Source organism: Rana temporaria, chromosome 5 (genome assembly GCF_905171775.1).
Source record: "Rana temporaria chromosome 5, aRanTem1.1, whole genome shotgun sequence".
NCBI classification, from domain to species: Eukaryota; Metazoa; Chordata; class Amphibia; order Anura; family Ranidae; genus Rana; species Rana temporaria.
In genome coordinates this window covers 287591060-287607389 of record NC_053493.1, presented here as the reverse complement: position 1 = coordinate 287607389, position 16330 = coordinate 287591060, and the positions used below count along the sequence as shown (strand labels likewise).

General features: G+C 41.5%; 1 protein-coding gene across 2 annotated transcripts in view; it reads left to right on the top strand.

Moving 5' to 3' along the window:
- Positions 1 to 16330, top strand: part of CEP192 (centrosomal protein 192) — a 190263-nt gene that overhangs the window by 71800 nt on the left and 102133 nt on the right. For both annotated transcript variants that reach the window (XM_040353923.1, XM_040353922.1), the window contains exons 15-18: positions 4647 to 4711; positions 7375 to 7584; positions 11322 to 11451; positions 15430 to 15560. In XM_040353923.1, coding sequence (XP_040209857.1) covers positions 4647 to 4711; positions 7375 to 7584; positions 11322 to 11451; positions 15430 to 15560 — 536 coding nt within the window. The remainder of the gene's footprint in view (positions 1 to 4646; positions 4712 to 7374; positions 7585 to 11321; positions 11452 to 15429; positions 15561 to 16330) is intronic.

The window sequence follows — 16330 nt, the reverse complement described above, 5'->3', positions numbered from 1 at the left end:
TTTCTTCAGTGTAGAACCACTGGTTTCTGCATGGCACTGTGCATGGTGTGGCACTAATGGGCACTGTGTAAATGGTGTGGAACATGCCCAGCTGCTGTGAACGGTGGTGGGAGCTGGGGAAGAAATATCAAACTAGTACAAAGGAACATTTTTGAAGATTTGGAAGGCTACAGATCGTTTTTTCTATTGCTCATTACATGGGAGTAATGAGTTTAAGGCTTTGTTTTAACTAGTGCGACTTTAAACACAAGTTTCAAGTCTCATCACAAGTCACAGCCCATTAATGTCAATGGCAAACATTCCCATCTATGCAACTTTGAAAATCAGCAACTTTGAAAAGGTGCCTGCACTACTTTGATGCAACTTTGTGTGTTTTGCATATATGCAAATGATCATGTAGGTCTGGCACACACGTTAATGGTGATTGCACCACACATGAGACCTTGCTCCAAATGAGCGGGTGAGAAATAATTCTAGGGCCATAATGCATGATTAACTCAAGTGTAAACCTAGAACCGCTTTTATAGCATCACCTATGGACAATTTTAGGTACTGTAGTTTGTCAACATTTCAGTTTTAAATATTTACCGGTTTAGTATCCTTTTAATCACCACAAAATCATTTATATTTGACCAAAAAATTAGTTATTTGCACTAAAATTAATTTGGGTGTTTTTTATTTTTCTTGAAAATTTTCATTTGATAAATGGCTGTGCAAATATCTTACGACACAAAAAATTGCAACAGCCGCTATTTTCTTCATTTGCTTTCAGAAAATATATGTTTGGGATTTCTAAGGAACTTTCTAGCAATAAATGCGGATTTTAACAAAAGATGCAAAAAATGTAATTGCCACAGGAAGCAAGTGATTAATCTTCATCTGATGCTAGTCTTGGTACACAAGGTCCTTTAGGCAGCTGTTGGAGCTGCTGACAGTCCTCCATTTTTTCTGTTATAGTTGGGTTTGTTAGCTTTTAGTTTGCTGTGTTGCCCTCCTTTACAGTTGAACTGCTTTTGGATGTCCCAATTATCCAAATCCCGTGACCTTCAATGAAGAAGTATATTGGAGTTTGGTATTCTCAATAAAATCCTTTTCTTGGAAATTCATTAGGGACACCCCTCCTGTGTTTCTGGTTTTGCTCCCAGCTCTGCTTGAGGCATGCTGTGCACAGTTTGGCACGTATCCTCTAGGTGGCAGTACAACTCCAAGTTCATTGAGGGACTTCGGATTCAAAAATGATTTTAAGGTGAGTACAAAAAGACAATTTTGTTTAAAAGCCTTTACATCTCTTTTAAGCTTTATTTGCATTGAAATGTGGTTGCCTGATAATCCAGCTTCCAAAAAGTACAGTCGGATTGAATCTGTATGTGTACTGAGTGAAAATATACATCACGCATTTGTGATATTATTGAAAGTGACTTGGATTTGCACTGATCTGAACATTTCTCACAGCTTTTGAGCCCAACAACCTACTGCTTTGCCATTATCACTGAAACGTGCCCTAGTATCGGGTGCTGGATACATCAAGTGAAGATAACCTAAGGCCCTACTCAAACTGGCATTACAAGCAGGTGTTTGAGGTACATTTCAACACTGCTCAAATGCCAAGTAAATTTGTCTGCAATTCATAATATGGACAGCACACAGACCCCTCCTACCCCCAAGCAGCCCCCCCCATGCTGAGGGCATATGGTCTGGTATGGTTCAGGGAAGGGGGGGGCGGTGCCTCGCTCCTTTCCCCCTCCTCTCTGCGGCGCCACCATTGAAACTGTGGGCACCTGGCCATGACAGCTTGCGTATTAACAGTCTGGCACGCACTGTGCATGTGTGGGTCGTGCTGCATTTTTCGAGTGGACAGACAATCTTCTGGGACCTGTGACATGTCCCAGAAGATTTCTGAGAGGGAGGGGCCGCCTAGGGGTGAGGAGTCTCCTTCTAGGCAGCCCGAAGTGGGACAGGAAGTCACACTCAAAACTAGGCACCCCCCCCCCCCAAAAAAAAATACATGCTAAATGTGGCATGTAAGGGGGCGAGAAGCAGAAGTTCCACTTTAACAACTTCCCGCCCATCCTATAGCAGAATGATGGCCAGGGCGGTGGTTCAGTTATCCTGACTGGGCCTCATATGACGTCCAGCAGGATAACTGCTGGCGCTCGCCCATGGGGGCACGCAACGTGGCGATCTGTGTGTCAGTCTGACACACCACTAGACTAAACTCTGTAAAGAGCCTCAGGGAGGCCACCAGGGATGCCAGTAAGTTACAAATATTGCCTGCCAGAGGTCTTATTAGTGATGCCCAGCAGGGCCGTCCATCAGTGCTCCATACCCGTGCCACCTCATTGGTGCCTGTCAGTGGCACCAATGTGGCCACCAATAAACGTACTTCTTTACAACATTTTATAACCGAAACAAATACCACCAAAATAAAGCTCCTATTTGTGGGAATTAATACTTTTTTTGGTTTCATCAGCATGAGATGGAGCATAGTTCATTGTGCTATGCATGACTGTGCAATTGTCATTCAAAATGCAACAGTGCTGAAAGCTGAAGATTGTAAGTGCCTGATATTGAAGTGCTTAAGGATGTGGCAGCTGGCTTGCCAGCCCATACCTTAACCAGTTGTTCACTGGATGTTTAAAGGGTCACTAACGGAATTTTTTTTTATCTAAATGGCTTCCTTTACCTTACTGCAGTCCTGGTTTTATGTCCTCGTTGTTCGTTTTTTGCTCTGATGTTGCTGTAATTCTTCTCTGTTCTGGACACTTCCTGGTTGTCTGTTTTCTGATGACCACAGTACTGGGAGTTTCTAGTTTAGTTTTCCAAACCATCACTGCTCTATGGCTCTGTATAGCACAGAGGCAGGAAATAACATGCAAAAACGAAACTAGAAACTACAGGTACATTATATGATTGATATTTATCTATTTTTAATTGTTTTTAAAAGGAATCGGTTAACTATTATGTCTCTATACCCTGTACACAGTCATTTCAGCAAAAAAATATATTTCCTTTACAACTCCTTTAAGGATGCAAGCCACCGCCTGCTCCTTCACAAAAAATGCTACCACTCATAAACACTGCTAAACGGACCACTAATTATTGGCGTTTCTTAATCCAGTGTTTTTCTAGTTAAGCTCCTAGTGTGCTTGGAGTATTAATTGTTCAGCTACTATACCACAAAGTTCTCTGCGCTCGCGACCCGGTCCGAAGCTCCCTGACCGCGATCGGCTGCCCCCTAGTGGTTAACTCCTTAACGGCAATTGTCATTTTCACAGAAATCAGTGCATTTTTGTTGCACTTTTCGCTGTGAAAATGACAATGGTCACAACAATGTGTCAAAATTGTCCGAAGTGTCCACCATAATGTCGCAGCCATGAAAAAAAAACGCTGATCGCCGCCATTAGTAGTAGAAAAAAAATTAATAAAAATGCCATAAAACTATCCCCTATTTTTGTAAACGCTTTAAATTTTGCGCAACCCAATCGATAAATGCTTATTGCGATTTTTTTTTTTTTTAACCAAAAATAGGTAGAATTTTTTGTTTTGTTTTTTTAGCGCAAAAAATAAAAACCGCAGAGGTGATCAAATACCACTGAAAGAAAGCACTATTTGTGGGAAAAAAAGGACGCCAATTTTGTTTGGGAGTCACGTCGCACGACCGCGCAATTGTCAGTTAAAGTGACGCAATGCTGAATCGCAAAAAGGGGCAAGGTCCTTAACCTGCATAATGGTCCGGGTCTTAAGTGGTTAAAATAAGTATTACATTGAGGCATAATGCCAAGCATACTAAAAATGTTGGGTTTACATGCATTTTAAAGTGATAAGTCTTGTTCATTTGTTCAAAAAAAAAGTCATACTTACTTGCTCTGTGTAGTGGTTTTGCACAGAGCAGCCCAGATTCTTCTGTTCTCGGGTCCCTTTTCAGTGTTCCTGGCTCCTCCCTCCTGTTGCCTGCCTCCACAGCAAGCAGCTTGCTATGTGGGGGCACCTGAGTCAAGCAATAGCTCCCTGTATCCATTCAGATACAGAGCTGCGGCCCTACCCTGCCCCCTTTCTCTCCTCATTGGCTGGCTGACTTTGTCAGCAGTGGAAGCCAATGGTTCTGCGCTTCTGTCTCAGCCAATGAGAAGAGGAGTCCCAGACAGCCGAGAATGCTACAACATCGCTGGATCTAGATGGGGCTCAGGTAAGTATGAGGTGGGCTGCTGCTCACAGAAGTTTTTTTTTATCTAAATACATCAAGATATAAAAAAAAAAACTGCCTTTACAACCACTTTAAGTTACTATTTGAGAGGTCTGAGCGATTTTATTCTGTTTGCTCACATTTCTATATGCTATGTGTTTTTGAATATATCTATTGAATGATTATGATAATTGTCTGGCGTTTGGATTACTACACCTGAAGGTTTATGCAGTCATAATTTGGCTTTCTACTTGGCCCTCTGCACAAGCGAAATATCTTGTTCAGATGCCAACGTACATGACCTTGTTGGGTCAAAGTGTCAAGGATTTGGCCCTCAAAGAATTGTGTTAAACAGCCAGGCTGGTGTATGACTGGTGCTATTTATCTGTTTCCTTTTGGACCTGACAACCTCATTTAGGAAGTACAATCAGTACTGTTTGCTAATTATTTCATCTTATCACAGCTGATGCTATAACAAAGCTAGCTGAAGACCAGGTTGAATTTGAAAAGGAGCACAGATTTATTCAGGTAAGTGTATACATTTCATTGCTATAGCTTAATTCCATGGGTTAGAAAATATAGGCAAGGCAGCAAGTTGAAGTATTTTTGTTAACTTTGTACGCTTTAAATACATTGTATATGGGTTAAAGCTGAATTGATGGTGAAATACTTCTTCTTTTTTTTTTTTTTTTTTTTTTTTACATTTTAATGATGGATAATTCAAATCCAATCTATAGTTTGCTTCTAATAAAGCAGTTCTTTAAGTTGTTTTTCTTGCCTTGCTTGAAAAGCCTAAAGCTCATTCTCCTGAATAAAAGAGCAGTGTTTCCTTTTGAATGTAGATGAGGGGGAGGAGACCTTCAGCATGCATTTTAGTTGTTTAAAAAGAAATATTTCCCCCTGCCACTGTAGCTTTGTGATGAGGAATGAAAAGGACATTACAAAAGTTCCCTTGTGTTTAACACACAGCCAACTAGACAATAATCTTGATGTTGCAAAAATACCAATGTGTTGCTGTATTATGTGTTTGATTAGGGGTTCACTCTGCTTTTTAACCTTTAACAGTGAAGGGTGCAAGCCAAGAAGCACCATTGCGTCTCATTGTTTTCCTTCTTGATGGGCTATTTGCCCTCACATTAAAAGGGTGAACTATTGTGAAAACTCTGCAAATTGTTTAGAACAAAGCAGTATTTTCTGTAAAACTATGTGGGTGATCCATGTGCTTAAATGTAATTATGACTCCCTGAGGACTTGAATTCAGATGCAGTGAGCAGCTCGGTAGGTGTTAGCGATGCAACGTTTTAAGACCTGAAATTGAAAAGGCCATAGGATGTGTGCACAGAGGCCTTTGGCTGACGTGTGTACCTGCCTTGAGCCATTACTGCACCAGGAGCTTTCACTGCGATGAAAGTTTTTCTTTATTTTTTATATACTTGCTTTAAAGAAAAGCACATTTTGTTAAAAGATGCTTCTTCCTCCTCCTGGACTGCAGCCTGGATGTATAACTAAAGATATTGAAATGCAATATGTAGCCAACTGTAGTCACCTCAGTTTCTGGTTACGTGTGGCATTTCATAGACAGTATCTCATTTGTGTCCCTTTTGTTAATGAAATGCGCTGGTCCAATATGCCAGTGTAGAAAGATGGCCTAGCTTTAAAATATTAAAGGGAACATGTTAAGATTATTCTGTCAGGTTAACGGTGCCCACCCTACTCTGGATCCCTTGCTAGAACCCCCCCCCCAAAAAAAAAAAAACGCAAGCCTATGCAGCTTCCTTGACTCCACCTTTCTTGGTTAGGAAATGGCACTGTTGCTGATGTAGCATCCTGCAGTACTGCCAGGAAACCGTTGTCCTAAGAGTCGGTTCACACTGGGGCGACACGACTTCCAGCACGACTTTCAGAAGCAACTCCAACACGACTTGAGCATGAACCACAGGGCGAGTTGGGGAGATTTACAACACGACTTGAAGTCCTCTCCAGGACAGGAGACTTTCCAGTGGCCAATAAAACAACAATCCGCTCTGGGAGAGGGAGGGGAGGGAGGGGTTTGCCTGAGAAATGTATGTTCTCTTCCTGTATTGTTGCTTCAGTTAAGACAGTGATCAGACTTCTGAGGCAACTTCCATTGAAATCAATGGGTACAAATCGCCTACAAGTCGGCTTGAAGTAGTACAGGAACCTTTTCTGAAGTCGGATTGCCTTGAGTCGTGTGTAATAACACTGCTCCCATTCACTTGCATTGTTCTCTACAGCACGACTTGGGACGACTTGAGGCGACATGAAGTCGGATCGCAAGTCGCCCCAGTGTGAACCGGCTCTAATAGTTCTATTTATTTTTTTTTTTTTTATTAGAGACCAAGAGAACCTGAAAGGAATGCATTTAATTTCTTTACACTAAATTCTTTGCTTGATTTTAATTTTTTTCAGTTAATTTTAGGGCCGAAACAACTAATCGACTACTAATCAATTATGAAATTTATCGATTACAATTTTCATAATCAATTTAATCGGCCAGTAACATAATGGGGTTAAAACAACTAACATTAGCCCTTTATAGTACAAAAAAGCAAATCGCTACTGTAAATATTTCAGGCCTGGGTCACACCTCTGTTTTTTTTTTGGTGCTTTTTGCAAAAACACTACAGTTCATTTACATGTTTTCCTATGGGACACGTTCACATCCATGATTTTTTTTCAGCTGCTGCGTATTTGGAAAGGGCAAGGACTTTTTAATGCAAAACGGTGCTATTTTTTAATTTTTTTTGGTTCAATATACTTCAATGGAGAAGCTGCAGAAAAGCAAGTAATGTGTTTTTGCGGCAATTTGTGTTTTATAATCTGCTCAACAACAAATTGGCCTTAAAAAAGAAGAAAAATTAAATGTTTTAATTTTTTTTTGGGCCATTATCCAATTAATCGAAACAATAATCGGCCAGCTAATCGATTATGAAAATAATTGTTAGTTGCAGCCCTAGTTAATTTTATCTGTCTAAGGAGTAAAATGACATGCTTTCACTTCTGGGTCAAATAATATGCCTTTAATCTTCACCCAGTATGCTGTCTGATTTGTTTTATTAGTGCAAAAACCCTCTACTGTAGGCTAATTTTCTTTGGCGTGAACCAGGTCTAATTGTATGAATTGCTTCTCTACATAACCTTCCCTTGCATAATGTTTGTTTTTTTCATAGGAAGAAAAGATGGATTTGGAAAATCTCTCTGTTAGTCTGGGTGATTCATCATGGAAGATGCCGGTCCATACAAATGTTTTACTTAAATCTAATGTGGCATCTGATTTATGTCCAGAAGATGCAAGCTACTTGCGCCTCTCCTTAGGCGAGTTCTTTGGTCAGAGATCAGAAGCCCTTGGGTGTCTTGGTGGAGGAGAAGATGTTAAAAGGGTAACTAAGCACACTAGATATTTTGCATAAATCTTCTTAGACTCGCAGGTTATACGGCTGCCTACAGCAGAAATTGTTACTGGCGAAAATATTATCTGTTGGTCAGCACAGGATTGCTCCACCTACAAACATCGTTCCTCCGTTTTTTTTTGCTGGTTCATTTGTGCTTCTCTGTTCTTTGCTTGTTTGGAAGATGTTTCTGCTATTCACAGTTTTTTAAATTAAAATGATAAACATATTCTGACCTGCTCTGTTTAAGGATGTTGCACAGAGCGGTCCCTTTTTCAGAGGTCCCCTGCTGGCGCTCTCCACCCTGTGTGCCACCATAGCAAGCCCTGTGCTATGGAGGCACTCATTCTGACATGCTCCCAAGTTGGGCTGTGTCCATAGACTCGCACAGCTCTGGCCACATTCTTTCCCCACAGGATTTTTTTTTACTCAATGTTTGGTACATTTTTTGCTAACAAAAAGAGGGGGAAAAATAAGATAAGAGAATAAAAAAAATATCATTCAGTATCCAGATTTTATTCCTTAAACATAAACGTATATAAAATATAATCATGTGTAGTAGGGTTGTCCCGATACTGATACCGCAAATACCCCCGATACTAGAATAGAATACTTGTTCCCGCCGCCGCAAAGCCGCCGCCGTTAATCAGCGTGCGGGGAACAGCTTTCGTTTGAATAGCTGTATCCCCGCCACGTATAGACACTCCCCCTTTGCGCGGGATTGGACGGATGATCTGTCCAATCCCGCGCAAGGGGGATGTTCCCCGCACGCTGATTAACGGCGGCATCAAGGTATGGGGGACGGCATGGCTGGAATGTGGGGGACGGACATGGCTGGAATGTGGGGGACGGACATGGCTGGAATGTGGGGGACGGACATGGCTGGAATGTGGGGGACGGACATGGCTGGAATGTGGGGGACGGACATGGCTGGAATGTGGGGGACGGACATGGCTGGAATGTGGGGGACGGACATGGCTGGAATGTGGGGGACGGGACATGGCTGGAATGTGGGGGACGGGACATGGCTGGAATGTGGGGGACGGGACATGGCTGGAATGTGGGGGACGGGACATGGCTGGAATGTGGGGGACGGGACATGGCTGGAATGTGGGGGACGGGACATGGCTGGAATGTGGGGGGGGACGGACAGGGCTGGAATGTGGTGGGGGACGGACAGGGCTGGAATGTGGTGGGGGACGGACACGGCTGGAATGTGGTGGGGGACGGACACGGCTGGAATGTGGTGGGGGACGGACACGGCTGGAATGTGGTGGGGGACGGACACGGCTGGAATGTGGTGGGGGACGGACACGGCTGGAATGTGGTGGGGGGAGACACGGCTGGAATGTGGGGGGGGGGGGAACATGGCTGCATTTGGGGACACATTTAAAAAAAGTATCGGTATCGGCGAGTACATAAAAAAAAAAGTATCGGTACTCGTACTCGGTCCTAAAAAAGTGGTATCGGGACAACCCTAATGTGTAGTTCTATACAAGCCTACACATCTCTTCTTCCGTCCTATAGAAATCCTAATCTTGTATTTTATTTTTATATTTTTTCTCCCTCCTTTTCCTACACCCTATCGAACTCTTTAATAATAGAAACAACATAAGAGGCAGATCTATTTATTAACCGCTTGACGTCAGGAAAATTTACCCCCCCTTCATGACAAGTATATTTTGTTGCGATACAGCACTGCGTTACTTTACCTGAAAATTGTGCGGTCATGCAATGCTGTAAATAAATTTCTGTCCCTTATTTTTCCCCACAAGAGCTTTCTTTTGGTGGTAATAAGTAATACATTTATGCAATTGGAATTTTTACATGGATTATATTATACCCCTCAGAGGCTGCGTAACATCAACCCCTCTATCTTTCTCTGCAATAAGTGTCACGATACAATTGGCACGCTTTTATCATGTATTGTGGAGCTGCCCCCTATTTTCTGCCTATTGGCAGCAAGTCGAAGATTGGTAGGATAAGGTGCTTGAGTTATACTTGACCCTGGACCCAATTGTTCTGTTTCTAAGTATATATTGTTCTTGCTCTTTCCAGGCATGCAAAACTATAGTTCTACAACATCCTATTATGCCGGAAAGGAAATTTTCCTCAAATGTAAACTTTCTACCTCATTCAATGATTGGTGTTTAGCTATTAAAACTGCACTTCCCATGTACTCATTGACATGTGTGAGTGAAGGCTGCCCAAACAAATATTTCCAAATCTGGTCTGCATGGTTAGACTCAGTCCGATCCCCCCCCCCCCCCCCCTTCCTTTCCATGTGCCTTGTATAATCATAGCATGTGATGCCATGAACTGACACTAGGCTCTTTTCTTCAGTTTCTTCGGTCTTCTAACTCTTCAGTAAGCAAAACCGCACAGATTCTGAGTTCATACAGAAGAATTTCATAAAGTTCTAACAATCGGGCTGGGAGTATGTTCCTTTTTTAAAGAACTTTATGTGCCAATTTTAAGCATGCATTTAGAATCTTTTAGGCGATATTGGTGATGCGTGCATCAAATTCGGTATCACTTTATAGGAAACTGGCACTTTTACTGCAAAAGTTTCTTAAAGAATTATCTTGAGTTTGCTGATTAGGTAACAGGTGGTTTTTAATACCAGCTCTGAGCTGTTGTGCGCAAGTACAAAATGCTCCAAGTGGGGTATGTCTTGGCTGGGAAGCTGTCATGAATGTGTCGGCTTGCTGCACAGGGCTCTATCCCTTGTCCCATTCAACATTTAAATAAAATATTTTGTGGCTGCAAGATAAATTGAGGAATGGTGTTGATTTCAATATCCAAATAGGATGATGTAAAATGACTTGTCACTAAGTGTACATAGCCTGATGGTGAACTGAAAGGCTAGTTCTCCTACGGCATGTGACCCGCGGAGCCCTCTAATGTGGCCCGCGACCTCCTGCTCTGTGATGGATTAGAATACTGTTATTAAAGGTCAGTTTATTACTAAAATCATATATGGGCATATCTGTTCTGCAGTGGTTATGGACTGCTTTCAAACAGATCCGCATCTGCAGTGCACCTGTGGGTCACCTGCACTGAGCCATAGACTTCTGTTATTACCTGCGAGTTTAATGAGCTTTCTGACAGTGCACCAAACCTGCAGAATATAATAGAAGTGCAGAAAAGCAAAGGGTACACTGCGTTTCATCTGCAGTGCTGGTAAACCGCAGCCATGGGCTCCTTTCACACGGTCAGTCCGACCCAATTGGACCCTCCATTCACCTCTAAGGAGTGGCAGATGTAAACTGACTTGTGTCCTACCTTCAATCCAATCCGCAAAAAAATAAAAATAAATGTGTATAGTGGGCTGTGTCCGTGTCTGCTCTGCATATGTAGAGCGGACACGGTCCTGCCATCCGCTCGCTCTGCTCATTGTGGCCTGCGACCAGTTACCAAGTCACTTAAGTGGCCCTTGCGCTTCAAAAGGTTGGACGCCCCTACAGTCTGCCTTCCTTTTGATAGTGGATGGCAGTAGGCAGATTTGGAAGGTGCTTAAGGACTGAGAAGTAGTTATTGACCTGCCCACAGTCAACAGCAAGTTGAACCTGATAGGGAACTAGTCTGTTGCTCATTGGACTTTGCTCACAACACTACAAAACTCCTCAGCCATGGCGTTCATCCTTTATTATTCTTCGGTCCTAAAACATTCAAATATAATGTTGATGTTCTTGTAATTTTTGCTTTTTTTTTTTTTTTTTTTCAAGCCCTCTTTTGGTTATTATATAATCTCTCCTGAGAAGCAAGAGCCTTTTGCGCTGCTGAGGAAGTCTGACATCTCAGAAAGCTCACAACATGATGACACCATAAAGTTTTGTGATGATACCCTAACTCCAGGTTTGAACTATGTCATTAATTTAACATTTGTTGTAGAGCTCATGTATTTCTGTTGGCCAATATGGGTGGTTGCTTGGCATTTGTTTTTAATGCTTGGTTAGCATCCATTTAACAAAAAAAAATACATTTTGAGTTGTAAATTGCAGGCAGTACTTTTAAAGGAATTGCAAGTTTAAATTGCAGTGTTATCTTTGGTCATAAATGTAAAATCATATATTCATTTCAATGTTTTATTATTGTATAATTTCTAACCTACTCCTATTAATCTGAACAATCTTGAATATCCTAAACTTGCTTTTAAAGAAATAAACCTCAATTTTTTACTAAATGTCACTTTCCTGCTCTGTGCAATGCTCAAAAGCAAGCCGCTTGCGATGGGGGCAATGGTGCATGCTCACTACCGAGCCCTGCTCTATACGTCCATAAGGGAAATAAAACCATGGCTCGGCCCTCACTTCATTGGCTTACTGGCTGTGATTGATGGCAGTGAGAGCCAATGGGTCCTGCTGCTGTGTCTCAGCCAATGAGAGAGAGACCTAGGACAGTCGAGGCTTCCGTGCACATCTCTGGCTTGAGAGGGGGCTCAGTTGAGTATTGGGAGGGCTGTGGGGGGGAGCAGCACGTTGTTTTTATTATTAATCTTCATGTACAGAATGCATGAAGGTAACACTTTTTCAGCCTTTACAACCTCTTAAGTATCCCCCACATTTACTTTCTTGAATTCTGTGACCCATAATCTCTATGCCCTTTGAGTAGTCTGTGCTGTGTCAGAATCCAGAGCCTGGCTTCAGTGTTAGAGGCGCTGAGAAGAGGTCTCAGGATACAGTCTGTACAAGAATCTCTGCTTGTTGGCAGCAAGGTATCATAGAATATGTAGTCTTTAGAAGTTGAAAGTAAACAGTAGAGGGGAATATGAAAATCATACAGAGAATTTGGGGCGTTGTGGAAGATGGCCAGCACAGACTGGCAGCAACACAGCATGAAGGAGATTATTCCTGTAAGGTTATATTGGATTGTTGACAAGAAGTCCCTTTAAAGATTGTTAATCCAACATTTTATGTTCCAATCCTGATTTGTGTCTACTGTATCATATACTTGTATGAAAAAATGTATCCTGTTCTTTGTATTACTTCCTTTGTGTGAAATGCCTGCCAGTCCCTGTGCTTTCTTATTAAAAACTGACCACACTAAGCAATCTTACACAGTGTAGTCAGTACCCCAGTTATAAAGGGATGTTAATGTTTAAATAATCGGACTTGTCCTTGCACCTCCCTCCGCACAGCCTTTCACTGGGGAGCTCGGTGTACTGTTGTTTTTCCTCCCCCCAGCTCTAATGCAACGGATAACAGACTGTGATTTACATTTTAGAAATGGAAAACGGGTATAGTATCTCACAAAAGTGAGTACACCCCTCACATTTTTGTAAATATTTTATTCTATCTTTTAATGTGACAACACTGCAGAAATTACACTTTGCTACAATGTAAATTAGCGAGTGTACAGCTTGTATAACGGTGTACATTTTCTCAACACAGCCGTGAATGTCTAAACTGCTGGAAACAAAAGTGAGTACACCCCTAAGTGAATGTCCAAACTGGACATTACAAAGTCTCAGGTGTGAATGAGGAGCAGGTGTGTTTGAATTTGGTGTTTATCGCTCTCTTACTGGTCACTGAAAGTTCAACATGGCACCTCGTAGCAAAAAACTGAAGATCTGAAAAAAGAATTGTTGCTCTACTTAAAGATGGCCTAGGCTATAAGAATGCCAAGACCCTGAACTTACTTTTATTGCCAGCAGTTTTAGACATTCATGGTGTTATTTTGAGGGGGCAGCACATTAACACCGTTATACAAGCTGTACACTTACTACTTTACATTGTAGCAAAGTGTCATTTATTCAGTGTTGTCAAATAAAGATTATAATGTACAAAAATGTGACTTGTGAGATATTGTATTTTTGTTTTTTTTTGTCTATACACAAATGTTTTCCATTTTTAAGTGAATATGCTGCTTTCAAGGTGAGGATTTACAATCACTTTTTAAACGTCTTTTTCTTATTTCTAAATACTAGTTGGAATGTTAGCCCATCTTTCCATCTTTCAATCAGATGAAGCCTATTTATTAATTCAAAGCTTCCTCTGAATTCCTCAGATTTGTCTCTATAGTGTGTGTGTGTGTGTGTGTGTATGTGTGTGTATGTGTGTGTATGTGTGTATGTGTGTATGTGTATATGTATATGTATATGTATATGTATATGTATATATATATAATCTGACATTGCATGCAGTTTATACAGCACTAAAAGTGAGAACATCTGTTCAAGAAGGAAATGATTTGTTGGCACCAGCTTGGTCCAAACAAACTTTACCAAAGAAAACGGGCGTATAGGTGCTGCAACCTTCCAACATAAAAGCTGCGCCCGGTGCTCAGACCTTGAAGCTGCTGACACCTCCAGCGTACCAGAATAAGGAAAGAGATGGTGGGCACTCAGGATGACATCCAAAATGGTATTTCTTTATTTAATGCATGTACAAAGCTGTAAAACAGCCTACGCATTTCGGACGTTGGTCCATGAACCACGACTAAGGACTAATGTCCGACACACGTAGGCTGATTTACAGCTTTGTACATTTATTTAATAAAGAAATGCCATTTTGGATGTCATCCTTTTCCTGATTCTGAAACTTCTACCCAGCCCTGGAGTTGGGCTTTAAAGAGACATGGTCATGTTGTCTTTTTGCACCGAAAAGTGACATTGTCTTGGCATCCCCTGAAGCCCATATATCATCTTATATGTGCTCTATTGGGGCTCCTTTCCCTTCTGCAGTCTTCACTGAAATAATCGGCGTAGCAGACCCCAGGAAAGAATATATCACTTCTTCCCTGGTTCTATTACAGTCCAATAAGAAGGCCACTTGTTGTCCCCACCTCATACTTTGAAGTGCTGGGTATGCTTACCAGCTGTGGAGGAGCAAGCAGCACAGGCAAGGATTTCGGTGAAAGCCTTTTGCAGGGATAATGTTGCCTTGCCCTGTATATGTTGCGTGACCATTTTCTCTCTTGATGACGGTCAGCTTGGCAAGAAAAAAGAAATCATGTTATTTTTTCATAAGCATTTATTTCAACTTAGACATGTTTATGTTTGAAAAGCAAGAAAAGAAATACCATTTTACTTTTTCAAAATGACTGTTGCATATCTCAAATATTTAAGCTGTCTGCCATATGTTTTCTATACCAGTATTGATCAGATGGTTGTATGCAGATGTTGTATTTGAATGTACAGCATTTGAAATGCATGAAGAATGAAATATGTCCATAGTCCTAGTTTAGTAGGTTTATTGAATTGCTTTAAATAGTGTTTGTGACGGTATCGGTATGATATCCCCGTCAACGTTCCCTTCTTCCCATAACGAAAATCACCCCAATATTCCACGAGGAGGGATATCCCTGGAATCGCCCAGAAAGCCACACATGAGACCAGCTTACTGCTTGAACAACACAGACTTTAATGTTATAACACACAGCTTATATGTCATTTCCAAAACTGTTACAATGACAAATCTCCGCCCCCCCTCACACTGGGGCTTCCATACAGATGAGTAGGTAGACACGACGGGGCCGATGCTGAAACACATTTTCTTTAGACAATGACATCAATGACGCTGAGCACTAGCTGTACTGAATACATCAACCAGACCGCTCGACCCCGCATATAGAGAGATAATTACCACAATGAAGCAATCAGAATAATTAACACAAGCCACTTAAACCCAGCTCTCCTTCACACAACACAATAGATCAATTAACCTTTAGAAATAGTGAGGGGACATTAGCACATCAATAACCTGGCTAGCAGGGAGCAGTAAACTGAGACATATAGGCAAATGTATCACAGTGTTGTAGTAATCTGTTGTGTACATGACTTGCCTATTAAAAACACGTTTTGTTTTTTTTCTAAAATTTAATGTTGTAATGCAGAGGACCTTAAATGTTTACCAGATGATCAGAAGCTAGTATCGGCCACATTCGATGTGAGAACATCGGAAAGAGAGTCTAATTCAGATAGACAAGTAGAGCAACACGAGGAAAGTTTGATCTCCAATACAGAGGTATGTCATTTGTTTTTTTTTAAATTTAGGGTTGTCAGGGTTCTTTTTTTTTACTAAATGTTTCTTTTACTTTGCAAATTAAATATATAAACCTAAAGCAAAAAATTAACCCGAGTCATTGGTAGAGTATGAGACTTGGCTCTGATAATGGAGTATTTCTTTAAAGCTCACTGTCGACATAGCGGACACCACAAGATTGCAGCACATCGGCTCTGTTTTACAGCCTTGCTGCACATTTCCTTTCACCAAGCTGGCACAAACAAGCTAGTTCCATTGCTAATAGATGTGCCCCTTATCAGTGGTGTATAAACTATATAGCGTCCGCTATTTACATCACTGTGTTCCAGCTGCAGTACAGAGACTTTCCATCTGCTGCCGAAACAAAATAGTTGGGATGTGTACTGCTCAGCCCTTCAAAGGATGACTTTCTTTTCCTTTCTTTTTTTTTTGGGGGGGGGGGGGGGTTAGATGGGAACATTAAAGCAGCATATGTAATACAATTAAGGAGCCCAGGTAGTTAGTCAATACTATTTGTACATTGCATTATCAATAGGATATAGATTGATCCGGGGTTGAGGATGGTTGAGCAATTTTGACTGCGAAGAGAACATGGAAGATGTTGGTGAAATCAACAGGACAGTCGCAACAATTGGGGGGGGGGGAGTGTAAAAAAAAAAGTGGGGGTGGGATGAGTGGTTTTATATGGTAAGATCTGTTGGCTCCATCCAACATTAAGGAGGTCTCGGTCAAATCCTTTGGGCAGAAAATGT